The sequence below is a fragment of the Lathyrus oleraceus genome, chromosome 4 (assembly GCF_024323335.1).
Source record: "Lathyrus oleraceus cultivar Zhongwan6 chromosome 4, CAAS_Psat_ZW6_1.0, whole genome shotgun sequence".
Taxonomy (NCBI): Eukaryota; Viridiplantae; Streptophyta; class Magnoliopsida; order Fabales; family Fabaceae; genus Lathyrus; species Lathyrus oleraceus.
In genome coordinates this window covers 31,751,524-31,778,831 of record NC_066582.1, presented here as the reverse complement: position 1 = coordinate 31,778,831, position 27,308 = coordinate 31,751,524, and the positions used below count along the sequence as shown (strand labels likewise).

Below are 27,308 nucleotides of genomic sequence, written 5' to 3'. Positions count from 1 at the left end.
GAAAAACAGTTGGAAAATCTTGAGACTTGTGATTGTAATCAAATTCAGTTACAATTAAGCTCTTATACTTCCACTTAATCACATTCTTAATCATCCATTAACCAAAAATGAAAGTGATTAGCTTAATGCAATTTTCTTAAGGCAAGGGCAAAATTGGTATTTCACAATAGGGCTTGTGACAGCTGTATGACAGCTCACACACACTCCAATTATCAGTTGTGATGTGTTGGCATTGGTTCCATGTTGATTGGCTTTGTAATTTTCATTTTCAACATGCTATGCCAAAATATGCAATTTCAAGTGCAATTCCAAAATGACTTAGTCAAATATTGGACTTTGAAAGTTTATGACAGTTCAAACCATCTCCAATTGGCAAATGTGAGATGTTGCAAAAACTCCCATGCCAAAATTCCAATTATTTCTCAACTTGGACCATTTTGCCCTTGGATCTTTAACTATACACTTGAAATTTGACCTTTTGCATTGACCATTTTTGATGAATTCCAATTATGCACCATGAAAGTACATGTCAAATGGAGTTTGCACATAAAAAGATCACTCAATTTGGACACTCCATGTGGAAGTTATGCCACTTTGATTATGGGTCATTTTTGAAATTGAATGGACCATAACTTGCCAACCATACATGGGATTTTCAAGTTCTTGGACTTTTTGGAAAGGTGAGACCAAGATCTACAACTTTAATGTTGAACAAATTTTCATTTGAAGCTTCCTTGGACATGTAATTTTGAGGTCAAAAACTTTCCATTTTGGGAAACTTCCATTACAAGACACTTTCTATTTTTGGCAATTTTTGTTCTGACTTTATTTTCTCCATTCTTGAGCTTTGAAATGTCAAATAACACTTGTTTCAACATGAATGAAGTGTATCCAACTCATTTCCACCTCCAAATCCATAAAATCAAGCACAGTTGACCACAGTTGACTTTTTCAACTGATAGATGAATTTGGCAATGCACTGATCAATCTGAGCTCCAATCTTCTGATGAAATGGCCCAAAGATGAAACCCTAGCCTCAATATGCACAATAAAATCATGAAATGATCCTCATATACATCATAGACCCCATCTCCTGATCATGCCCTGATTGGCCCAATGCAACTGATTAGGGTTGACCAGTGGTCAAAACCCTAATCTCAAAGAATATGCTCTCACACTTGATGATGTCAAACCATGATGATGATGAATCATTTCAAACAAGATGAGGACCAATCTCCTTGAGAACCACAAAACCCTAATTTGGACCCCCACATCCTCAGATGATTAATGACCAGTCCAATGAAACCCTAGCTTGCACTTTGACTTCCTCATCTTCTGACCAAGACTTGGGAGAATGGCTTGCACAATGTAACCACATGATATGCAATATGCAATGCCTAATGACCTAAAATGATATGCAAATATGTTAAGCTAGTCCCAAGAGAGGAGGGCAAATTTTGAGGTGTTACACATGCCCCTTGTATGCTTTAGGCATGGTACATAGTTTAACAGCTTGTAACTTGTATTTTCCTTCCATTCCCTTATGTTGTATTGTGTGGATCCATCCCCCCATTGTGGGTTGAATGTTCCTCCACCCCATGATCATGTAATAGTTTAGGTTTATTGCTTTCTAGTTAATTCAACATGCATGCTAATAACGAAGATAAAATACAAAACGATAAAAAAAGCATTTCGAAAGAAACAAAAGGTACTTGATTCAACGTCAAGTTGTTTTCCAAATAAAACGTATACCATTGCAACATGAATACTTGATTCAACGTCAAGTGTTCCCCATCCTCCATGATTTTATCTCTCTCATCCATTCTCTTCTCAATCTCATTCTATCTCTCTCATCCATTCTCTTCTCAATCTCATTCTATCTCTCTCCTCCATTCTTCACACACTTTTTTCATAATAAATAAAAACACTTGATCCAAAGTTAAGTTCCTTTTTTTAAAATCATTTTCATAATAAATTGGAATGCAAAATAGGGTGTACGTGCTTGTATAGAACATTCAAGTACTTGGATTATCGGTCGTACCTAGCCTGAGGACCCGACACTTGAATTTCCCCCTTAAAACATCTAATGATTCAAACAAGTTATATATAGGTGCTATGAGGGAGAAAAAGAGTAGTTAGGACTCCATTGTTCTCTCAATTTCCAAGTTCTCTAATTGTTGACCGTAGTTAGTCAAGGGTCAGATACTTATCTCCCTCTAAGTTCCAATGATTAGACTTGTCAAACTCTTTTCACAATTCAGACCACTTTTTGGATGAAAAAGAGTGGTTAGGATAACATTATCCTATCAACTCGCGAGTTCTTGGACGGTTGACTGTATCTAGCCAAGGGTCTGATGTTTGTCTCCATACATAAAATCAACCCCAACAAATCAAATCATCTTTTACCTTAGGGCTTTCTCTTCAAAACCTTTCGATAAGGACATATTACTTCCGTTCTACCGTGAACGACGCTTAAGCCTCCATATGCGAGCAAGTAATATTTAACTGCTAGAGTGTGATCCAAACGTATCCACTTTACCGCAAACAAACAAATGCTTCCTGCTCCCATGACAGAGTATGCATGCAAGTGAACAGTAGCATGTGAACATCAATACCGTTTAGTAAAAATAACCAAACAAATGTTCTGTTTGTGAGCCGAACTACGAAGCTTTGATTTCCTTATTGCACGTATGAGGATACGTAGGCACAAGGGCCCAAATCCTTGGCGAGCACACTAGCTTAAAACTTATTTTCTCCCCCATCTTATTCTCTCATCTCATTTCTGATAGCAAGCCACTTACAGATAAACAACATCCATACGTATTTGATACGAGCAAGTGGTTCCCATGGAATATCATGGATGTGAGGGGTGTTAATATCTTCCCCTTGCATAACCTACTTCCGAATCCGCTCTTGGTTGTGAGACCATTTCTCTCATTTGGGGTTTTATCGTTACTTTCCTTTTCCTTTGGAATAAATAAAATCTGGTGGTGGCTCTGTATTTTTCACGGCACTTCATACATAAACATTATATCATGCATCACCGCCTTGGGGCTAAGCATTGCCATCATACACCAAGGATCCATCTTGGATAATCTTTTACGAGTTAAGTTGTGAACAGAGAACATGGACACCCAAACAAAGCGCCTCTAATTGGTCGGTCGCTTAGTTAAAAGCATTTTGCACCCCTTTGAGGATTTGGTCAAGTGTCTCATTGACCTTCTTACTCAACCCGACCAATTGTCCCTCATAGACTTCCCTCTCCTTTCATAGCCCCTCATGAAAAAATTTCATGGTGCTTTTATAATTGTTAAAGAGTCTAAAATGTGTGATTTTGTATGTTTTGGATGGTTCTACTATTATTGGAAATGCAAGATTAGTTAGTCATGACTTTCATTACAAAACCAAACTAAGATATTTAAATCATGATTATTTTATATTTTCCTATAAGAGTATTCTGACTTGAATCTTTGGGGATTAGCAGGGGTGGCAATTCGTGAGAGCGGTTCTATTTTCTCGCTATGATTGATAATTTCTCTAGAAGAGCGTTCACATTTTGAAATATAAAAGTGACACTTTTGAAAAGTTTAAGGAATGGCATTCTCTTGTAAAAAATCATATGGGAGCTAAGCTGGAATTTTTACGAACTGATAATGGCCTGAAGTTTGTTCCATAGCAGTTTAGTAATTTTTTGTAGGAAACTAGGTAGAAAGAGACATGGAACTGTAGTTGGAACACTGCAACAAAATGGAATAACTCAATGCATGAATAAGAATATTTTGAAGTTGGTGTCGTGCATGTTGTTTGGAGCTCAGTTTCCCATGAGTTTATAGGGTAAGATTATTGCTACTACAACTTAATTGATCAACACATTTTCATCCATAAGAGTAGGATTTTTTTGACACATACGGAGACTACTTTAACTTAAATTTTTTTGAAGCTTTGGTGGTTGCTCATATAAAGCAAGACAAGCTTAATACTAGGTTTTGAAACATATCTGTATTGGTTATCTTGAAGGTGTGAAGGGACACAAGTTATGGGAGATGGAACTTGGAGGATTGAAGTTAATTAAAAGCTGAGACATTACTTTTGAAGAGATCTTATGAAGATGCAATGCAAAGACATAAAAGCTAAAGGCTGAGAAACTAAGGTGGGGAAATGTTATTTTTAGGTAGAGGTTCCTACTAGTGAGACTAGATATGAGAAAGATGCTTAGGATCCCACTAATAGTTATAAAGAAGTGATACCTACAATGGTTATAGACTATCAACTAGTTCGCGATGAGGTGAGGAGAGATATTTTACCACTTTAAATATATAGTTATGTTGATCTTATTTATAATGCTTTAAATATGGATAAAGGTTGTAAGACTCGAAACCAAATACCTTCAAAGAGACATTGAAAGCAAAGAAAGTAAGAAATGGTTGAGAGCGATGAATATGGAAATGCATTCATTAGAGAAGAACCGTACTTGAGAACTTATGAAACTACCAAAGATACAAATAGTGGTTGAATGCAAGTGGATATTCAAGAAGAAGAAGAAGAAGAAGAAGAAGAAAGATATTCTCAGAATTGAAGAAATAAGGTATAAAGCAATACTTGTGGAAAATGGTTTTACTCGGTTGAGGGAATTGATTGCAATGAAAAAAATGTGGTAAAACATTGTTCCATAAGAGTTCTTATGGCTATTATGAAACAATATAATCTTGAGTTGGAAAAAATAGATATCAAAATTGCTTTCTTACATGAAAACCATGAAGCAATCTACATGGAGCAACTAGAGGATTTATTAGAGGAAAAAATTAAGGTGCGTCTTTTGAAGAAATATTTGTATGTGTTGAAGCAAACCCCGTGGCAATAGTACTGTTGGTTTGATAAATTTCTTCTAAATAATGCTTTTGTAAGAAGTGGTAATGAGAGCTATGTATGCATATTGAAAGGAATGAGTAAACTATTTATATCTACTTTTATATTTGATGATATCTTGGTGGCAAGCTCTAGCACAAAATAGATCAAAAAGCTCAATGAGATATTGAATGAAGAGTTTGTGATGAAAGATATTGTAATGTTATGAGGATTCTAAGAATGGATATCATGAGAAATTGAGAAAACAATGATTTTTTATCATCTTAATGTAGTTACATACAGAAAATTGTGGAGCAGCTTAGAATTATTGATGTTAAAATCAGTAACATTTATTTGGGTTAACACATAAAGTTTTTGGTCATGCAATCTCCTCAAACCAAGGATGAAAAGAAGATGTAGAGTACTCCCTATGCAACTGGGATTGAAAACATCATGTATGTGTGTTTGTAGTCGACCATGCATATGTCATTAGCATGATAAGTCGATTTATGGAAAACCCAAACTGAGTGGATTGGGAAGTTTTGAAGTGGATATTGAGATATTTGAATTGGTTCTTAAAAGGTGGTTTGAATTACCCAACAATGAATCAAGGAAAATATATTTTGGAGATATCTGTGGATGTGGATTGTGATGGGAATTTGAACACTAAATCATCCTTGTCAAATTTTGTGCTTGCTTGTTTCAAACAAATTTAAGTTGAAAAAAATCAACAATTTGTAGTTGAAAGGGCTAAGAAAGTCATTTGGTTAAGAGATAAGATTGAAAAGTTAGTCATCATTCTTTACAAATCATCGAATGTATCATGAAAGTACAATGCACATTCACATCCATTTTCACTTAGACCTACGCATCACATTTCTATCTAATTTTTTGCATGAATTTCTCTAACAATAAATAAAGAGAAATTGCATAGTTGCGTAGCATTCCGAATATACCTTAATTTATTTTGATTTGTTTCCCCTCGTGAAAAAAATACATTTATATATTTTTCGATTGAAAAATCAAAGTAAATCAAGATTTGTTTGAAACACCAGACAACTTTGCAAATCATTTCTATGTGGTATAAAAAAAGTCTCCACAAACAATTAGATTCAAATTCAATCAAAATTTGTGTTGTTTCTATTTCATAAAAAACTAACGTTTAAAAAATTCATATTTAATTCTTCAAACGTCAAATGAGTTTTGATATAATTAAGAAGACAGGTAACCAATTTAACTCTTAATCATCTCAAGAATCTATTTCTCTAGCAATATTTTTCTTTTCTATTATGATTCATTTATCTTAACCCCTTAACCTCTTTAAAGAATTGTATTTCTACAAAGTGAAACAGCATTATGAACAAAGAAACTACAAAACAGAGAAAGCAAAAAATGGACATCGAACAGAAACAAAATCTTTCTCAATGTTACTGCTGAGAAAGCAAAAATGCAACAGAAGAAGGTGAAGTAGCAAAAGGTGGAAAAGAAAGCTGAATGACAATTATTTTAAAGATTGAATTGATAATACACAAATAGTATAAAATAGTTTTATAATTTATTTGTTTCAAAGCATCAAATCACATCTTTTCATATAATAACATTTTTGCTCATATTTAAAAAACAATATTATAACAAAGACATAATGCTGCAATTAATGTGTAACCATTTGCCTACGGAAAATAAGGTCGATCACACTGATATTTTGGTAGTTGAGTAGCACAGTTGGGCCATGAGGGCTCGTGTATTGTTGCTACTTTCCCATCCTCAGACCATGTTAGGTAATCGATTGTTAATTTGGTCCATGTGGTGTAGACCCAAACTGTACAACTGATGTCTTGATGTTTCATCTTCCATTGGACCAAAAAGAAAGTTCCATCTATCAATCTTGAAATGGGTGGAAAGTTGCTCATTAGTTAGATTTAGAGTTACATTGCTAGTATTCCGTATTGGAAGAGAGAATGCATGATATCAAAGATGACTACTGTGAAAAAATTAGCATTACAATGTGTGTTTGAGAGAGGTGGAATTATACAGGTATGAAAGAGAAGAATATATGGACATTGACTTGAAATCACGCTTAGTTTGAACCATTCTCAGCTGATTCTACGAGGAACGCAAAACACTATTAGAAGCATATAAAAAATGGAGATAAATTTGGGAGAGACGCTTTTTTGAAGGATTTTTAAGAGAGACTTTTGAGGTTTGCGTTTATATTTTGAAATGTGTGAGATATTTTTAAAAAGTTTAAAAAAATTATACTACATTAATATTTAAAATTATATTGTCTTTTAAACTTTTTAAATATATCAAATATATTTCAAGATATAAAAAATCCTCCAAAGATCAACTCCCAAAAGAGACTCTTAAGAATGAACTTTGTCTAAATTGAGCAATTGTATTGAGCCACTTCGTTAGACATTTGATCAACTTGAACATAAGGATGTAAATGGATATCCATCGGATGGTAATCCATAGATTTTATGATACTCGCAGATATTTACCGATATTCATTGATAATATATTTTTCTAAAAATTATTTTGATAAAAAAAATATTTTTAATGACTTTTAGAAACACAAAAATTATTATCACATACCCGTTTTTAATTTAATAATATAATTTAATCACATTCATTTTTTTTCTTTTTCACCAAAACATAATAAAATCCAAACATAATATCCATTCATTTCATTATGATGGTGTGAATTAAGATGAAAGAACGGATGACAAATGAATAGGAAGGAAGATAGAAGAAGGACAACATAGGAAGGAAGATAGAAGAAGGACAACATTGGTTGGTTAGACTTTAGAATTGTTGAAATGAAATATCCACAACAGATTTTATCCACAAATACAAGATACGGATATTTTTGTCACTACTCAAACACTTAGTAAATAGAAAATGGAGTAAATTGTTAAATCCATCTTTGAAATTGTAAATATAAGTCAGATTTGTCTCTTAATTTTGTCAATTGACATACATCTTTTAAATTTGTAATTTTGTAATGCGTTAGTCAAAATAGTCATCCATTAACTTTTACTGAAAATATGACTCTTCGTGTGGATCCGGCATTAATCTCACATCAAAAAGTCTAACTTGCTTATAAAATTTAGGAATCTCATACTAATTTTCTATTGCAATTTCTGACAAATTTATAACCAAGGTGTGTCCCTGTGACTTTGGCAAAAACGACATTTTATAACTTCAACAAAACTTTCGTAACTTCATCAAACATAATATATCCAAACATGCATTGAACCAATTGTCAAAACCAAATAGAATTGAGTTAGCAAGTGCAAGTTGGTCAAAACATGTTTCCCAGCTCCTTAATCAATCATTGTTGGTTTCCTGGACACTCAATTCCAACTAAATGTGAAATATAACAGAGGTATGTGATAGTTGAAAGGATGGGAGATTCCGAATTAAGAGGGTAGGCCTTAACTAAATCCCAGCAACAAACAAATGTCTGAAGTGACAAACAAAGATATTGAGAGAGGGTAAGATATCACTGAGATATAGAAGCCAAAGGATGACATATCAAAACCAGTCTTTATTGTTAAGGACAAGACATAAGTTGACGATGTAGCTGTAAGGTTTCATTTGGCCTGAGACACGCACGTTAATAAAACTTATCCGAAAAGAGAGAATAGACCTCTTTCACAATAATCATATCATGAGTGAGAAGAGTTAAAAAGAAACAAAGAGATGGAGAGGGAGAGAACAAACCAACATAACCACTAGAGCTGTGGGCTCGTAGGTCAAAACATGTTTACCAGCTCCTTAATCAATAATTGAATCCACCTTATTTATTTTCTCTCTCCCTCCATCACTTCCTTCTGATACACTTTCCATGCTCTTCTATATAATGATTGAAGCAATCCACAACTTCCCTATGGGTAGCAAACCTGATTTTGATCACATGATGAGTTCTTCAATCTTTCTTCTATACTGCCTTCTCACGTTCTCTTTGTATTCCATCTCCCAACACACAAGCCACGGTAATTCTCTAGACTTCACACCAGCGAGGAAATTAAGCATGTCATCCCCTGGCCATGACCACAAATATCATGAAACTCAGGTATGTTTGTCCCCAATTAATCATGTTAAAAGAATAAAAGGTGAAAAGATAAGCAGTAAGATGCAACTTACTATAAAGAAAGTTTGCTCTGCAAGTCTTTTTCATCTCCTTAGTGCCTTCATACACCTTGGATTTGCTGCACACAATTAGCTATTGATCTCGAACATTATATAAAGATCGAATGACTCATTCTGTATTTTAAAGCTGATCTAGTAAAGCCAGAATAGGAGTCGTATGATCTTCATTCATCAATAAATATCAATGTGTGTATTCATTTCTTAACATGAGTGTATAAAATGCAGGTAGCAGATGAGAGAATGGAAAGTTCCCCTGCCAATGCAGATTTCACAACACTAGAAATTACCAGCAACAGTTACAGTCCTCATGATCTTGTCTATCATACAGATTACCATGGAGTAACAACTCATCCAACTCCTAAACATCCAAAACCATAGGCTTCAGTTTTCATTTTGAGTTGTAAAAGATATATGCAGACATGTATTCTAGTTCTTATCTATATATAAATGTAATGCTCTGTGTGTATGGGAAGAGGAAAAAGTTATGTTTATATGCTGCAACTGTCTACATGATTCATTTTTTTTTATCTAGTTTTCCAAATACATCAGTACATAGCTTCTAAGCTATATTTAGTTCACAAAAAACTTACAAAAAAACTGATGAAATGGTCGCTAAGAGGCTACTGGTGTCAAGCATTCCACTAGGTGAATATGATTCAGCAGTTCCTCGTCAGAGCAGGGCAAATTGAAATAAAATAAAACAGTAGTTTTATAATTTATCATGAAGTGAAAGCATCCCATTAATATATTGCCTTCTTGTCTTTTTATACTTCTGAAGAAGTATCATGTTACTAGTTACAATATCGTCAAATACCACCTCGCTACAAAACCTAGACTTCACTTTCAGAAAAGCAGACTCTAACTTGTCCTTGTGTTTGGCACACAAGGAGCATAGATCTTCAATAATGAAAGATTTATCCGTGTATCCATTGTTGGCCTCATTTTTCATACTAAGAACCCAAAGCCATCGGATTTGCTCAAATGGATCTTTATTTTTCTGAATTGCAACCTCTACGTTGCTCAGCACTTCTGAGAACTTACATTCATTACGTATTTTATCGATCAAGTCGAAAAAAGTTTTTCTCTGATTCTGGATAAGTTTATTATAGACATCCCCCGGCAAGGAAACTGCAGCAGTCAAGCATGCTTTCCGGAAACTAGGATCAGAAGTGCTAATAATCCCAATGGCAACATGTAAAAGATCCACAGAGACGAGAACGAGTTTTTGAGACAGAGAGTTAATGGCATCACAACATGGTCTTTTCCAGTTTTCACTCCAGCAATGAAGAGCAAAATGAACTACTCCTTCCCACCTGCATTCAGAGTGATATAGAATGAGTGAAACCCGGATACCAAAATCACCGGAGAGGAAAGAGTTTTCTTTTAAGATGCAGTATATTGTGAACCCAAGGAGAACAAATACAATCTTTCATTTGAAGTGATGCAGTTGTTGCATTAATGAAGTGTATGTTACTACAGTACTAATAGTCTCTTCAATCACCTCACTCAATTGCAAGTACAATTATCAATTTGAATTCAAACATAACATAAATATAGCAATCAAATAAAGTCTAAGGAAAAGAACATTCAAACAGAAAAACAAAGATTATAATTTTATAGGAAGACCTAATGGTTAAACAATCATTCCAAATAAAAGAAACCTAGTCATAGCATATCTGTCATAACCAAACATAAGTCCAAGTTACACTCTCTTTATGCGGGCTTGAGGACAAACCAGCAGGAAGATGAAAGGTTGATAATATCATATACATCTTTATCAACAGGTAATAATTGAATTAGATTAAATACTACAAAAACTGGTCCATGAATCAGCTTTCCATAGACATGGGTCTCTGAAAGCTTGGCCCAGTGTCCTGCAGACAGACTTGTCTAATTTTTAAATGATTGATTTTAGTGTGGGTCACTCCACATGTATTGTTACCTTTCTCTGATTCAAAAACATCAAATGATTATTTTTATCAGTCGATATAGTGTAATAAAAAATAGATTAAAGAAAAGAAAAATTAAAAAATGGAAAATCTGAGAAATAATTACTAAGGAACAAGAGATCCGCCCATGACTATGGCCATCATACAAAAACTGATGGACCTAATAATGCCGATTAGATAAAGAAGACCAGCTTTGACTGGATAGGAACCAAAGCACCAGGATGTAATGATTAGTTTAACATAAGCATGTTTGCCAGCGATAGTGGACTAGTAGGATTGTCAACCGAGCAACGTAGAATTCTATTGCCACCTCAGCATAACTAACCAAATGTTTGTTATAACAGGGTGTAGATTAGGGCCCCCAAGGGTGTAGATGAGGAATTATTGCTTCCATCAACCACTCAAAGATCAAGTTCAAGGCTGCCAATTAGGAATTATTGCTTCCATCAACCACTCAAAGATCAAGTTCAAGGCTGCCAAGCAGAATTTTGAGGAAATTGCTGCAAAAGTGAAGATTGAAGATTTTGAAAGGTTGAAGATTTTGAAGTCAAGATCAAGACTTGGAGCTTAGTTTAGCTAGATTGCACATAGAAGGAAATCAAGAACGAAGACTACATGGCTTATGATTGAGCTTTTATCTAAGTAAATTTTATGTGGTTTCTTTATTGTAATTAAACAACTCTATCAAATCCAATATAGTAGAAGAACAATTTTTTTATGGTTTACCATCAGAGACTGGATTAAAAGCCATGTGAGGATGAAGGCTTTGAACTAGTATAAACCATGGTGCACTCTTTCCTTCTCTCACTCTTTTAATTTCTTGTTCTGTTTTGCATGTTGTATAATTTCTCTCTTTGAGTAGTTTGCATGGTTTCTTGTTCATAGGTTTTAGTTGGTTAATTCTAGGTCTGATTAGATTTAGTCTTCGAATTATCTTTTTGCTAATTAAGCTGTGAAGTTGTAATATTAGATTGTAAATTTGATTGATCTAATAGAATTCAAATTTCTCCATTTGAATTGTAGTAGATTAATGGAATACTTCCAACTGCATAAAATACTTCTCCTTCATTGCATAAAAGACCTCCAACTGCATAAAATCTCTTTCATGCGTTTTTAATCAATTTAGCTTCCAAAAATCAACTCTGATTTTGAACATTAAAACAAGGGAAATTAATCTATTCAACCTGCTTCTAGACTTCGACCACCATATTCAACTAACACCTATAGCTCCCTTGTCATTGTAAAATATTTGCAGTAAAGTTTGGTTCTACTTATGCATTACGCATACACATGGCAATTATGGCATAGTTGCAAAAAGTCTAAAGTTTATGAAACATGAAAAACGATGTATTTCCTTTTTATCATAAGTTGTGTTTCTTCCTAATATGAGCGCATTCATGTAATAGAATAAAAGAGAAATGGGCAGGTTCAGATTTGACCTTGCCTCACAAAACCTGGCCATCATCTACTAGTCAAACATTGTCATTTTCATTACATAAGAAAACGTATAATTAACAACTTAAATTTTATATGAAAAGGAAAGAAGACAGCAATAAAATAAAAAAAGGGGCCATAGTAAAGTAAATAATGTTGTAGTTGAAAATAAAATGACAACTTGTATAACCAAAATCATCATAACTGAAGCTTATTATAACCTATAAAAAAATAGTTTAAGTTAAGGTTTACTTACTCAAAAGGAGGTTCAACCTCAATACTGAGTGTAAGGTGCAACGAAAATCCAGGAGAACCATCATTAACACCATAATTTGTACAGGCCTCGTGTGGAAAACCTCTTGGAATATACAATACATCACCCTCCCTGAGAAAGAACTCGCTTCTACCAGCTTTTGTACAATCAACATCAGAACCACAGAGATTACCATATAAGCGGGGTAACAGCTGACCAGGTCGAGAATACACGGTCCACTTCTTCGAGCCAAAAATTTGGCAGACAAATACACAGTGATCATCAAAGTGACGCGCCAAACCTTGAGAATTAGGTGGTGTTAAGTACAAATTGGCACCTACTGAAGGTTGGCCAAACATAAGTGCTAATGTATCGGCAATAGCAGCAATACTCGGATACCGAAATTCCAGACCACGCAGAGCAACTGTATAACCCTCTTTATAAGCTTGCTCACACTTTAAGACATCTTCAGTAGTTAAATACAGAGGTTCCTTAAGGCAGTCCGGATGAAAGTCCTGAAAGTAATGTGTCTCTTTTCTCGATTGGCTCTCGGTTTTTACAACTCGGATATCCTGCTGATAGATTATAGGACAACCAAGTCTATCTTTCACCTCATTCAGAAAATTGAGGATGTTTTGCTCCTCTGAAGCAATAGGAAAACAAGACACAAGACCTTGCAGAGTTGAATGAAGGAGGGAAGGAACACTCCCATTCCAGTTCAAAGATTGAATAAATGTGTTAAAAATATCATTTACTTTGAGATCCTCCAATGTCCTTGTTAGAAGAAAAGGCGAAACTTCCCAATAATTTGACATAAAATCTTCAAAACTAGTATCACTTGTACCAAAAAGACCTCTTTGGACCACTTCAAATGGCAAGGAGACAGTAAGTTGGGAGGCATAAATGGAAAGCCTAAAGATGCTTTCGGCAAGAACACTTACTCCAATGTGACTCGTACAAACATGTACTTCATCATTAGATTTCACAGCACCTTTTATTAACAAATTATGACTAGCATTTGCCCTTATCTCTTTTAGGCGGCTCAGGATAGCTTCAGAAAGGCTTTTTGGGATATTGTGTAGTTGTTTAAGATCACAGGCATTGATAAGAACAGTAATTGTATTGAGTAAAGCACTTGATAGTTTATCCTCCCTAAACCCAATCTTAAGAGACTGAAAACTTTCATTTCCCTCAGACCATAAACAGACAGATTCCAGACGCTTAAAAATCTGAAGAAACACAAACCTAAGGAAATTTGCAATACATCCACAAAAACAACAAATTTTCAATTGTAAGATTTTGCTTTTCTCATTTATTTTTCTGAAACAATGATATATTTAAAAAGCGTGTTAGAAATAAAAGGATTGTAGATTAGGATCTCATTGGATAAACAACTTAATTAAGCACTTATATCACAAGTGCTTATCATATACTCCCTCCATAATGAATTACAAACAAAAAGCTATTTGAAAAGTTGATATATGTTGTCAAACCATTTTACTTATATTTCATTTATGAGAGAGTAAGGCTCTGTTTGGCATGACATATTTTTAAATTTATAGCTTATAAATTCATATGACAATAAATGACCTTTTTGGTAACGGTCTTTTCATCACAAACTTATAGTTTATTTTACTAGTTTAGAACTTATTTTTCACACGTCAATTCAAATAGCATTTTAGCTTATAGCGTATCTATTTTTCCCACTTTTACCCTTATTATTTTAACTAAAACTCACTTTTACACTTTATCCTTATTATTTTAACTAAAACTCACTTTTACACTTTATCTTAAATATACATTTTAGTATAGTTGAACCGCTAAATTTTACCACACACTTCAATTAGCTCTCAACCATTAACTATAAGCTACAAGTCATATACCGCTTTATTTAAGTGCTTCACTTAAATATAAGCTACTTCAATAACACGAAATAAAATACAGTTAAACTATCTTCATATAAGCTACAATTGGTTTTCATAAACTATCCTAAAGAGATTATGAAAATATATTGCAACAGCTTATGGACCTTCCCTGTGTAGTTTTCCATAATTCTGTAGGCAAAAAGATAAGCTCAAATAATTCAAATCAAACAAACCCTAAAATTAAGTCCAATAGCTTACATTAGTCTGTGCAATGCAGAGAAACTGAGAAGTTGCTGCTGAGCGAAGGTGGTGATAGACAAATCCAACACGGCATTGCAAGCAGAGAACACAACATTTCTATCGGAACTTTCCAACAGAGAGATTAATCTCTTAACGGTTTGTGAATCGGAAGCGATTTCCTCATTGATTTCGAGGGAAACGAGTGAGGCAGCGCCGATGATATTAGCGGCGGCGCGTGCGATTTTGGAGTGTGATGAAGAGAGGAGTGTTGGAAGTAGGGCGAGGATGGGTTTGACGGAGGATTTGGAGAGGAGAAGAGAATTGTGAAATTTGAATAAGCATTTGTTGATGACGGGAAGAGTGGTTTGGGGTTGGTTTGAGAGCGATGCGAGTAACAAAGCGAATAGGGTTTTGAGATCGGAGAATTGAGAGATGGAACAAGAGCGTTTTCTTTTCTTCTTCGCGAAAGGTGCAACTGCATGCTTCTTCATTCTTCTTCCGGATGCAAATGCTCTCTTGTTTTTTTAGGTAAATTTTTAGGTACCGGTATGATTTAACACAAATTATGTATAAAATCATTTCTGATTCAAGCCATAATTCTTAACTCTTATAGTATTATAGATATTTGTAAAATAATGAGGGAAGAGTAAATATTGAATTTACTTTTCTTGACTCTTTCTATTTCACTTGACTTTCACTTCACCCTTGCCCATTCAATGTCAACGTGAATAAAATATCACAACTAAGAATTATCAAAATAAAATTGAGAAGAGAAAATAAAAATCATAAAAAGGAGGGAAAATTAAAAAAAAATGAGAGAAAAATTCACCTTAAAATATGAATTACTTATAAAATTTCATAAATTTTTCATTTATCTCTATGAAGTCTTTGAAACTCATCCCTATAGATTTAGAGAATGATTTACTCTATTCATCTTCTTATCTTTCTCTCCTATCGTCAATTTCATCAACTTCTCTTTACATTCGTAACTACGAATTATCAAATAACAATAGATGACAAGACAAAGTAAAAATTATTTATAAAAAAAAAAAAGAGAAACAAAACTTAAAAATAAGGGAGTGTAATTCACCACAACTTAAAATATGATTATGTATAAAATCTCATAAACTACCTGTATACCTGTATATGGTGTGTTAATGGGTAAGTGCATGATGGTTAACCATGTAATTGTTGGTGCATTAAAGAAAGTGATTTCTATCTGTGGATATGGAACTATGAATGGAATGTAGTCTTTCGGAATCTAATTATCGGAAAAACTACTGGATAGAATCGGGGTGAATGGTTATAAGGTAAAAATAAATTTCTTTTTAAAATCCATGTATTTGGAGAATAAGAAAGTTGTTACACAACGAAATCATACTGATTTGATTCAAAAAGGTTTCATTAAGATTAAGATTGAACATGAGAATGAGAAAGATAACTATAATACGTACTATATAAAACACGAGGGAAATCCATGGTCTCTCTTGGATGATAGTTTGTGGTGTACTAATGATATGCAAATGTAGGCAGTAATCTCTTTTTGTCTTAATTGTTTTCGAAAAATTCATAGTGTAGATCTCGATAGTCTATATTTGTCTATGTGTCTCTTTAATTCCTCATTCATGTGAGCTTGGTTTATGTAGTTTTAACTCACATGTCTTGAAATAAGAGGTTAAAGATGCTTTATTTTTTATGTATGTTGTTACAAAGCACTTATATAGTTTTTAGTATAAGTATTTCAACTTCTTTTCTTGAAGCATTTTTTAGAAAAAATGGGTGAATCTTCTTGAGAATTTGTGAACCCCTCTTTTAAATGTGCTTTTATAGATGGATATATCGTGGAAACACTAATATTTTTTATTCTGAAAGAGAATAATCCAATCAACCCAAAAATTTCATACCTAAATTTGTAATGTCATTTTTAAGATGATTATCAAAATTTTAGTGAAGTTAATTCATCTCTTCTTGGATGATCTAGTTAGTCATTTTCAAGGTGGTTTTTATCTCTACAAGGGATACAATAGATGATGTTATTATTGCTCAAGAGGTGGTTCACTATATGCACACATCTCAGTCCATAAAAAAGTATGTGATCTAATTAGTCATTTTCAAAGTGGTTTTTATCCCTACAAGGGATACAATAGATGATGTTATTATTGCTCAAGAGCTGATTCATTATATACACGCATCTCAGTCCATAAAAAAGTATGTTAACTCTTAAAATACATCTTGAAAACACATATGATATACTAGATTGGACTTATGTGAAGCTAACACTTCAAAACTTTGGTTTTCTTCATTATTTTATTGGCTTGATTATGAATTATGTTACTAAAAACTTGGTTATATTTTGGAATGGTACCAAGACACACATGTTCAAGCCCAATAGAGGCATGTGGTTGAGGAATTCAGTGTTACCTTATATCTTTGTTCTCCATATTAAAAAATTAGTTATGCATATACAAGAAAAAATGGAGAATATAAGTTAATGGTCTATTAACATTTTAAAGTATGGCCTAGGTCTTTTGCATCTCCTTTTTGTTGATGAATTTATCTTATTTTGTGAAGCTAATACCCAGAAGGTAAAGGTGGTTATAAATATGATTGATAAATTTTGTTTTTCTACGGGTTTGAAATTCAATGTGATTAAATTGAAAGCATTATGTTTTAAGTGAGCATCAAAGATGACTAAAAGAATTATTCAAGGTAGGGGATTATTTTTCCACTCTTAGGACTTCTCCCACATCACCGTGAAAAGACTAAAATGTTCATAACATCTGGAGATGCATTTCGGAACGCACCTTTTTCACAAACAACTGAGGAAAAAATGGTGAGAAACCCTTATTCTTGTAAATTTTCATCTGGAGATGCATCTCCATATGCACAAAAGGTTGATTCAGAGATGTATCTCCTAACCCCCCTTAGTTCATTAGTTAGTGATATTTTCAGAGATGCATATCTAGAAGATGATATGTTAGATCAAACTAGAAACAAGCAGAAACAATGATAGAATGGAAACCAACATAAATTGACTCCAAAATAAACATTACATAGATAAATATTACATAAATTGAAAATTACATGTTATTACAAACGGGTGGTTCGGGATATTGCAACATTCTTATAATATCTTTGGCTGATCTTTAAATCATCGCATCCACTTCAATGGGACCCTTTGTTGAGTAACGATTAAAGGTACTCCATATCACCTTCAAATCATCATTTGTCTTAAGTTCAAGCGCAGTGAACTGTATGTTACCTTGACAACTCTCCGATTTTCTAGATATCGTAGGAGAATATTCAGTTTGGTTTTTAGATCGACGAGAACTTTGTCCTTGCAGACTCGAAATTGAAGTGAGAGTTTTACGTCATTGGAATACACAAATGCAAGATGGAGATATGTACTTATTCTGGTTTATGTAAAGAAAATGGAATGAGAGACCCTATTTAGAGAATTTGTAGAGAAATAAAGACCTTACAAACATGATCATATATGCATGAAATACTTCGGAGATACATACCTAGATCCGCCTTTTTTTTCAAAAAATAAGGGTCTCTCCGAATATGTGTCTCTGAATTATCCCCTGTTTTGTTTTTTTTAATAATTAGAAGGTGTGTCTAGAGATGCATCTTTGTTTAACCAAAAATTATGCATAGCAGAACCATGCTAATCATGCATAACAGAATTTGAAAAATAAATAATGTCAAAAAAATACCACCAAATTTTATAACATTATGTAGTGTGTTACTTACAAAGAAACTTATGACATCATTATAGTACAACTAAAATGCATCAAAACATATGTCACTACCTAAATCTATTGGTGATTCGTTCTTTGACCTTTCCTTATTTGTTTCTCATTCAATGTCGCTCAACTTGGTAAACTCTTTCATCCTTTCAAGAAAGTGATTTGGCCATGTTTCATCATCTTGTGTGAAATGTGTCGTCCACTTCGGTGATATATTTGGTATAGGACATCGTGATTTTAAACAAACCTGAACAAAATGTTGTTGTTTTTTATAGCCAACCAATACACATGATGTGTTCTGATGGATTATAAGGTGGCTTACTCCGAAGTGGAAATAATGTTTCTGAGAAACCATATCGTGTTAAATCAATGTACACCCTATCATAAGCACTTGTTATAAGATGTTTCATTTCTAGAAAGGGCATTCATTTTTCAAACGGAGTCGGACCACTAAGACAAGGAACAAGAGCATTGAGAATTGTATCACAATTTGCTTTGTTCCCATATAGCTTTGTGTATGATTCCCTATGTGTCGTCATCTCTTGTCTAAGATGCCGATGAACAAATTAGTGGCCCTCCTATCCTTTACCGAGTAAACCTGAAACAACTCGAAAACCGCAGTTGTCGTCACTTTCAACATTTATAATTTGCTTGACGTAGTTATGCATAAATATCATGATATCTTCAATGAGTTTGATTCTTGGTAACGGTGGTGGAGGAGATAGTTTTCTAATGTAGGCACCTTTGAAAACACTTTTTTGGGATTTTGGAGTCGGAGAATCTGGAAAATGTGAGTCAACATGTTCAAAATATGAAGGAGGTCGTCTTGTGGAGTTGTCACTTTGAGTCGGTTTTTCCTTTGTATGGCCAACTTTTGTTTTAACCGGTTCCGACGGTGGTTTCAAATCAGTTGTTTCTGGATATGTAATCTTCCTAAGTTATTCTTTGATGTGCAATTTCATGATGTCATCAACTTTCATGAATCTCTCTTGGATCACTTTCAACTATATGTATGTTTGATTTATCATCCTTCGTCACACCATCATCATCAAAACGAAGTCTTGTCTAGTGAGTGCAAACTTCGTCCATACGTATTGGTTTTTCAAGTTTCAGCTTCTTTGAAACTAAACAACCACATGGAAGACCGTAAGTTTTCATATACATCCACAGTTAGAGCTATTTGAACTTGTTTTATTCGATCGTTTGGCTTGGTGAAAATTAAAATTCAAAGCCGCTCGAGATACGTTGCCAACCAATTGTGAATAAAGGATGTCGTCTTTGAAGTTGTGTTCTAACACACTAATGCTCCTACCAAAATATGTATGTATCTCATTATGTTGGTTTCGGAGCATTTGGTCCACGGCGTCTCAATCTCGACAAAAATCACCTTTACTGTTTCCCAATAAATTCTTAAGTCTAGCATGTGTAGATTCAACTCTGTTATTTGTTGTATTGCTAAAGTGTCAGACCTGATTGGTCCATGCACAAACAATCTTCTCTTTGACTAGGTCCAAAATTGCTCCTTCAACATATTTTAGAAAATATGAATATCTAGCACACACCCTCCTGAAATTTATTATGGATTCGACATATAATTCTTCTGTGGAAGAATTTATTATACCATTCCATGCATCCATTATCTTTTCTACCACGACACAAGGTTTGGTCATTTTTCCGTCCTCACCTTTGATGTGTTTAGTGTCAACCTCAGGTTTTAGTCGACTTCTCACATTTTTTTGTTATGTGATACTTACGAAGTAATCCAGACGATGTAGGAAACATTGTTGCAACCGAATTCATCAGTGCAGTGTCGTGATTGATGATTATGACGTGTAGCGTGTTTTCTTAGTCCTTCAACATAGTCTTGTATATCTCCAAAGCCCATGTAACATTGCCCTCTTTTTCGGATTTCAAAAATGAAAAAATGTCTGAATAAGTCATCTTCATAGAAGTAACACCAATAATTTTCAGGACTGGAAGTCTATACTTGTTTGTTTTGTATGTCGAGTCAATTATGAGTATAGTGGGAAAGGCGTTGAACAACTTGACAAAATCATGATGATTCCAAAATATATCTCGAACAATGAATTTATCTTCACAAACTCTGAATCTCGAAACATAGTTGTCATCTTCCAAAAGCTTCAAAAGTTGTTGCATGTCATATATTGGTCATCTTACCGCCTTGTTCTCACGAGCACACACATTGTATATCTGCTTGATATTTGAAACATTTAGAGGTATTTTCCATTTCAAAGACGTGAGTATGTTTTTTTAGCCACCATGTTTAATGTCATGTCTGAAACAAGTTCCCTCTCCTCCGGCATAATGTGACATACAATGAGATGATTGACTAGCTTGTCATCCAAGGCATGATTATGTATAGCGAAAATCGCATTAAATTTTCATGTCTCATTCGCCATACGTTATCCGCGCAATTTAAACGGACACTCATATTTCTTCAATTCAGTGTCATCTCATTTCAACTTCCTAATATTTGGTTGGTACGTGCCACTTCTTTCAGATACAATTATTACAAATGCTTGTCTTATATCTGAACCATTGTCATGCCTTCCAATTACAACGTAAAACTCCAATTTTCAGCCTCTCTACGAACCCATTGTAGCATATGTTCATGAATCAAAAGCAATTCTTTATTTGTAAATTATACGCAAACATCTACCTCTACAACGGTCGGTTGAACACCCAGTTTAACATCATCATTCGCTTCATCTGGTTGAACATCATGACAAAATCATGATGACTCCAAAATATATCTCGAACAATGAATTTATCTTCACAAACTCTGAATCTCGAAACATAGTTGTCATCTTCCAAAAGCTTCAAGAGTTGTTGCATGTCATATATTGGTCCTCCTACCGCCTTGTTCTCACGAGCACGCACATCGTATATTTGCTTGATATTTGAAACATTTAGAGGTATTTTCCGTTTCAAAGACGTGAATATGTTTTTTTGAGCCACCATATTTAATATCATGTCTGAAACAAGTTCCCTCTCCTCCGGCACAAGGCGACATACAATGAGATGAATGACTAGCTTGTCATCCAAGGCATGATTATGTATACCGAAAATCGCATTAAATTTTCATGTCTCATTTGCCATACGTTATCCGCACAATTTAAACGGACACTCATATTTCTTCAATTCAGTGTCATCTCATTTCAACTTCCTGATATTTGGTTAGTGCGTGCCACTTCTTTCACATACAATTGTTACAAATGCTTGTCTTATATCCGAACCATTGTCATGCCTTCCAATTACAACGTAAAACTCCAATTTTCAGCCTCTCTACGAACCCATTGTAGCATATGTTCATGAATAAAAAGCAATTCTTTATTTGTAAATTATACGCAAACATCTACCTCTACAACGGTCGGTTGAACACCCAGTTTAACATCATCATTCGCTTCATCTGGTTGAACATCATCATTCACTTCATTCGGTTTAACATCATCATTCACTTCATTCGGTGTAACATCATGATTCACTTCGACCGATTTAACATTCACACTTACAATAGCCTTTGAAAACATATTTGCGTGCACCATATCTATTACCACCAATAATAGAAAACAATGTTACATTTCAAACTATCGGGACAATTCGGAGATGCACATCCGAAACTCACATAATTTTGTCTAGAAATGCATCTTCGGACTCAACGTTCATTTTTCAACAGAAAACTAAGATTAATGCAAGGAATAAAGGATGAAATGAATGATATTTATTTGCAATTCTAGTTTGTTCTGCTCCCTTTGAAGTGATGAAATAAAAGAATGGTGTTTTGGTGTTAAAAAGTTGATTGAGAATGAGATAAAAAAATTCAAGATTTCTGCAACGGTTTCTTATTTTAGCATGAAGAAGAAGCTCATGCAAGGCGTTGTTTTATCAACTTTTCCGCTGAACATTTCCAACATTGCATCTGTGGAAATATCACTGAGTTGTTATTCAAATAATTTGTGTGAATAACAAACTCATAATTTAGTTCATGAAATATTTCGGAAATGCATCTGATATGAAGATGCATCTTCGGTTTTTTTTTCAAAAACTGAGGTGAAATTCAGAAAAGAAAAAATAAATGTGATTTTTGATGGAACGCATAAAAGAAAAGATATGTGTAATTTTAAAAGGCACCGTCAAGGGTGAAAAAAGTATTCCTTTCAAGTATCTCATTCATCTTCTTGATTTTTAACTTGGTCCATTACTTGAGGTTTCTTATAGTCAAAGAGAGATCAGTCTAGAAAACATACAAATATATTATTGACAAAAGTTGATGGATCTTGCTTACAAGAATCAGTCACTACTTATATGTTTGTGTATTAAATGCAACTCTTGAAAAGATTTATTTGGGAGGAATGTGGCGGCAAGAAAGTGGAACATGGTTAAATGATCAACGATTATTTCTAGAATTTTCGGAGGGTTGACCTTTAGAGACGCAAGAACCACTAATTTTGCCTTACTTAAAAAATTGGTGTGGAGCATATGTTATATGATAAGAACAAACTTTGGGCGTGGGTGTTTAATGCAAAATATATTAAGCATGGATCTTTGTAGAGCAATGATGTAGAAAGAAATGTTTCTCTTCTTTAGAGAAGCATATTGGAGACAATCATATACGTCAGTTTTTCATTCTAGTTTTGTGCTTAGATTAGCATGGAGAGATTGTGTCACGAGGCTGATTTTTGTCAACATCTCAGATACTCAATTAACTCTGATGAAAGTTGGTTCGAATGATTGTTGGAATTTAAAAAGTTGTCTTCATTAGATAAATACTAAAATGAATTCTTAGTATTCATGCCTAAATATTGGACGAAAGATGGTATTCACTTTCAACCAACTTAAATTTTCTATGTTGCTTTGTGGTGAGTATGGAGATAGAGAAATCATAGGTTTTTTAGTGACAGTCAATGAAAGAAGCATGATGTGCTTGGATGTTGATGAAAGTTGCAACACTCATATAGGGATCGATATTGATGGTCTTAGAATGTGAAGGGTAGCTGACTTGTATATTTCTCCTCCAATGATGGTCAATATGATGTGTGTTTTTTAAAAATCATCACATAATCACATAGTATCAAGGCTATTTAGTTGTTGACCCCAAAAATTAAGTTGACCCCAAAAATTAAGTTAAGGGTTTCATGCATACAATTCATTACTTTTAAGGACTAATAGTCTGAAGTAAGCATGACAACATAATCCATACCCGCGAGTATCCACCCGAACCTGCCCCGAAATTGACGGGAAAAATCCGCTTTGACTGGGTTTGGATTCGGGTTTGGATTTTCCCCGATTATAAAATATGGAGACGGATCGGATAATGGGGACACTAGACCCACCATAAACCCGCCCTCGAACCCGCCCCGTTTATTTCATTATGTACATTATCACTTATTTTTTATAATTTAGAATATTAAATATGTGGTTAATGTTTTGATATTTTAATTTGAATTTATTATTTCAAATATTTGAAATGTATGTATGAAACATTTTTAGATTGTTTTATTTTATTATTTGTAATGTAATTTTATTTTGGGAAACATAAATATTTCTATTAAAAAAATCGATTTCGCTAAATGAATAGTGGCGGGGCGGGAATACTCGAACCCAACCCGAACCCGTATGGTACGGGTTTGGGTTTTGATTCTCGGGTTTGGATTTGGGGAGGTAAAAACCATCCCCGACCCACCCTGTTGCCATGCCTAGTCTGAAGGACTATGTATAACATGAGTGTACATAAGTCTCAAACATACTACCCTTCTATTAAATTTACCCCTTGGTCCCAATTTCAAAAGTTAGAGGCAAATTGACAGTTTTGATGATAGTAGTTTGCAGAGTGGACAAACAATGGAACTAGAAGAGGAGAGGGAGATGGTATGAATGTGTACAATTGACTTCATTGAGTGTTGTAAAGTACAAATCAAAGTTAAAAGCCTAAAATTTAATAATCTTCCTTCAGCTATGAGTCATGTGCAAAATATTCATGCTTTTAAACCTACTGCTGTGTCTTCCTTAGCTCAACAAAACGTGCACATTTAATCCTGATCGGGGATATTATGAACGTGCTCAATGTTTCAATATGCAGTAGTAGTATGCAGGTTTTTATGCGTTCAATTCAAAGACATGATGTTGCACTTGACCCATAGCTGATGAGTTTCTTGAATCTTAACAACTACCAAAATAAAGTAAGCGAAAAAGGACTCAAAACCATGCTTCTATTATTCATCACAGCATTTGCTACAGGTAAAGGGAGATAAGGTGGATTACAGAAAAGAAGTTCCCTTATAAAGCAAATTGGACTATCATAATCAGCTAATGAAAGCAGTAAAAATATTTCAAAGCAGGAACATTGATTCTTCATTCTATAGAACAACATAAAATCTTAGTAGCTGTAAATATATTTGTTCAGACTTCAGAGCATTTGAAGTCAATGTAAATATATATTAGATGTAAGGCAAAACAAATAAAACAAAAGAGAAAAAAAAATTGGAAACCATAGAAGATCTATACACAAGGATGCTACTTGAGAAGACTATACAGGAGGTATGTTAGAGAAAGAGAACCCTTTGTATCCTTTGTAAGCGTAATATGCAATCCGCGTATAGTAGAAGCCTGGTATAAACAAGACTGATCCCAGTATTGCAAAGAAAAGACCTAAAAAGATCATTCAATATAAAAAGATCAAAAACAACAACAAAACCCAAAATACTTACTATTAATCTATGAAGCAAGCACAAACACCTCGAAAACGACCCCGACACTAACACGGCGACCCAGTAACAATTTGAAAAAATGAATAAATTAAATGTAATCACAAGTGTCGGTGTAGGTGTCAGACACCGATACGGACACAGCTTTTTTCAAAAGTGTCGGTGCTACATATTCTATTTATCATATGCTAAGGTAAATTATCTAGTGAAATTATTCTCACGTTACTCAGAAAATAGAGTACGGGCTACATAAGATAATTTTTTCACTAAACACTTCTAAAAACAAAATGTGAACAATACTAAAATAAATCAAATGACAATTAGTAATTTAAGCTTTCCAGCTACTCTCAACCTATGCCCTGTTTGGATATACAACTTAATTAAACACTTAACATAAGGGCTTATCATATAACTGCTTATGTATAAACTATTCATATAACAAAAGATAAAACAGAGTGGAGTTGTTTTCATACAACAAAAGATAAAACAGAGTGGAGTTGTTTTCATATAAACCACAGTATAACGTATAGCGGGATGGCCGCTATTTAATCATTTTTTAGACAAATTACATGAATAATCATTGAGGGAATAACTAAGTGCAGAGAGAGGTGAAGGAGCAACTTATGATTTTTCTTTGGAACGGCTAAAGTGTATAAACGTTAGTGAAGGTAGGTTAGGGGTAATTTCGGTTTTTCACAGGGGAAAAGGATAGTGGGACGGAAACCGCTCCGGGCCTGGAGCCGTCCCGCCCCTGCTATTTACCATATAGTAGCCGCTATAGCGTGTTCCGCACCGCTAAAGGGGTCGGTCTCTGCTCGACTCCGCTATAATGGGATAGTGCTGCTATTGACTACTCTGATATAAACTATAAACAATTTGAAAAAGCTTATGAAAATAAGCTAAAATCAGCTTAAGGACATATTATAAGTTGTTTACACAATTTCCCCTAAAGAGCCTTACAAGTGATTATGCGAATATATAAGCTCAAATAAGTTGATTCAGACTCTTGTTAAAATCTTCTATAAAACTACCTACAAATAATCATAAATTTTTCCGAGCTTAGAGCAAATAATTATCTTCATTCCAAACAAGTCCTAACACAATTTTTAAAATCCTTCAAATTCCCCTGTTCATCCTTAACCATCACATTTACTTTATTTCCAATTTCTAATAAGAAACAACAACACAAGATATAACTTTTTCTTATCAATTATAAAAAAAGATTAAAAAAAAAAAACAATTCTGAATCAGGGAAAGAGGATGGTTGTTACCGTGAGCGGTATCGCCGCCGACGTGCTTATACGCCATAAGAGAACCGATGATGATACCTAGGGTTCCGAAGACGAGAAGAGCAATGGCGAGACCGATCTCCTTGATCGGCGGTTTGTTATTCGCCGTGTAAGATGTTTCCATCATCATGTCTTCATCTGAAATCGAGAATGCGTGATCTACGTACATTTTTCTTCCACTCTCTGTTTCTGAAGTTGCAGATTCAGCTGAATTTTTAGATGAACAACACGAGTTACGTGTGTCGATTGGTTTTGGTTTTGGTTTTCTTTTGCTTTGTGACTTTGTCTTCAAGGTTCACTTTCTAGAATTCGTACGCTATTGGATTTATTCTGCTTCTTTATTAATCTTAGAGTAGTAGCATGTAGAACATTTCAATTCAACAAAGTTCTACCTATTATTAAATGTTTTTAATTTTTTAAATAATATATTCAACTCGACAACTCATTTTTTTATATTTCTATTTTGAATTTAATTACAAATAATAATAAAATAATATATTTTATGATTTTATAAAATTATTTAATTTTATTTATAAATACTTTTTAAATTAAATTGACATTGTTTGCAAAATCCTCTTAACTTTGTGGCACTCCTTCATTCTTTCATTTGCATTCTTGGTACATATTTATTCTTCGCGATAACTATGGTGACCGAATGACTAACCCTCATATGTTATTTCAGTAGTCTATGGTTTTCCTTCACTTTGTCCACTTGATGTGTGTTTCCTTTTATAGGTATTGATTATTGTTTTTGCTACGAGATTCTTCTGTTGGTTTTTCTTCTTCGAGTTTTATCTTTAG

General features: G+C 34.0%; 3 protein-coding genes across 3 annotated transcripts; 1 reads left to right on the top strand and 2 right to left on the bottom strand.

Moving 5' to 3' along the window:
• The first annotated feature begins 8,695 nt into the window (after window positions 1–8,695).
• LOC127138614 (uncharacterized) lies at window positions 8,696–9,491 on the top strand. Its single transcript, XM_051065094.1, has 2 exons — window positions 8,696–8,923; window positions 9,226–9,491. The coding sequence occupies exons 1-2, from the start codon at window positions 8,696–8,698 to the stop codon at window positions 9,376–9,378; spliced, it is 381 nt and encodes a 126-aa protein (XP_050921051.1). The 3' UTR covers window positions 9,379–9,491.
• Window positions 9,492–9,691: 200 nt separating this feature from the next.
• Window positions 9,692–15,353, bottom strand: LOC127138613 (uncharacterized). The gene is made up of 3 exons (XM_051065093.1): window positions 14,760–15,353; window positions 12,640–13,881; window positions 9,692–10,313 (listed from the first exon to the last, which is right to left on the bottom strand). The coding sequence occupies exons 1-3, from the start codon at window positions 15,230–15,232 to the stop codon at window positions 9,710–9,712; spliced, it is 2,319 nt and encodes a 772-aa protein (XP_050921050.1). The 5' UTR covers window positions 15,233–15,353; the 3' UTR covers window positions 9,692–9,709.
• Window positions 15,354–24,839: 9,486 nt separating this feature from the next.
• Window positions 24,840–26,871, bottom strand: LOC127138612 (uncharacterized). Its single transcript, XM_051065092.1, has 2 exons — window positions 26,490–26,871; window positions 24,840–25,162 (listed from the first exon to the last, which is right to left on the bottom strand). Exons 1-2 carry the CDS (start codon window positions 26,674–26,676, stop codon window positions 25,041–25,043), a joined length of 309 nt encoding a protein of 102 aa, XP_050921049.1. The 5' UTR covers window positions 26,677–26,871; the 3' UTR covers window positions 24,840–25,040.
• Between the last annotated feature and the right edge of the window lie 437 nt (window positions 26,872–27,308).

What these genes read in the sequence shown, in the direction of transcription:
- LOC127138614 (XM_051065094.1), top strand. Translation starts at nt 8,696, where the DNA reads ATGCTCTTCTATATAATGATTGAAGCAATCCACAACTTCCCTATGGGT. An exon ending in ACAAATATCATGAAACTCAG is followed by an intron (nt 8,924 to 9,225) that starts GTATGTTTGTCC and finishes TATAAAATGCAG; the next exon opens with GTAGCAGATGAGAGAATGGA.
- LOC127138613 (XM_051065093.1), bottom strand. Translation starts at nt 15,232, where the DNA reads ATGAAGAAGCATGCAGTTGCACCTTTCGCGAAGAAGAAAAGAAAACGC. An exon ending in TCTGCATTGCACAGACTAAT is followed by an intron (nt 13,882 to 14,759) that starts GTAAGCTATTGG and finishes AAATTTCCTTAG; the next exon opens with GTTTGTGTTTCTTCAGATTT. An exon ending in GAGGTTGAACCTCCTTTTGA is followed by an intron (nt 10,314 to 12,639) that starts GTAAGTAAACCT and finishes CTCTGAATGCAG; the next exon opens with GTGGGAAGGAGTAGTTCATT.
- LOC127138612 (XM_051065092.1), bottom strand. Translation starts at nt 26,676, where the DNA reads ATGTACGTAGATCACGCATTCTCGATTTCAGATGAAGACATGATGATG. An exon ending in CGGCGGCGATACCGCTCACG is followed by an intron (nt 25,163 to 26,489) that starts GTAACAACCATC and finishes TGATCTTTTTAG; the next exon opens with GTCTTTTCTTTGCAATACTG.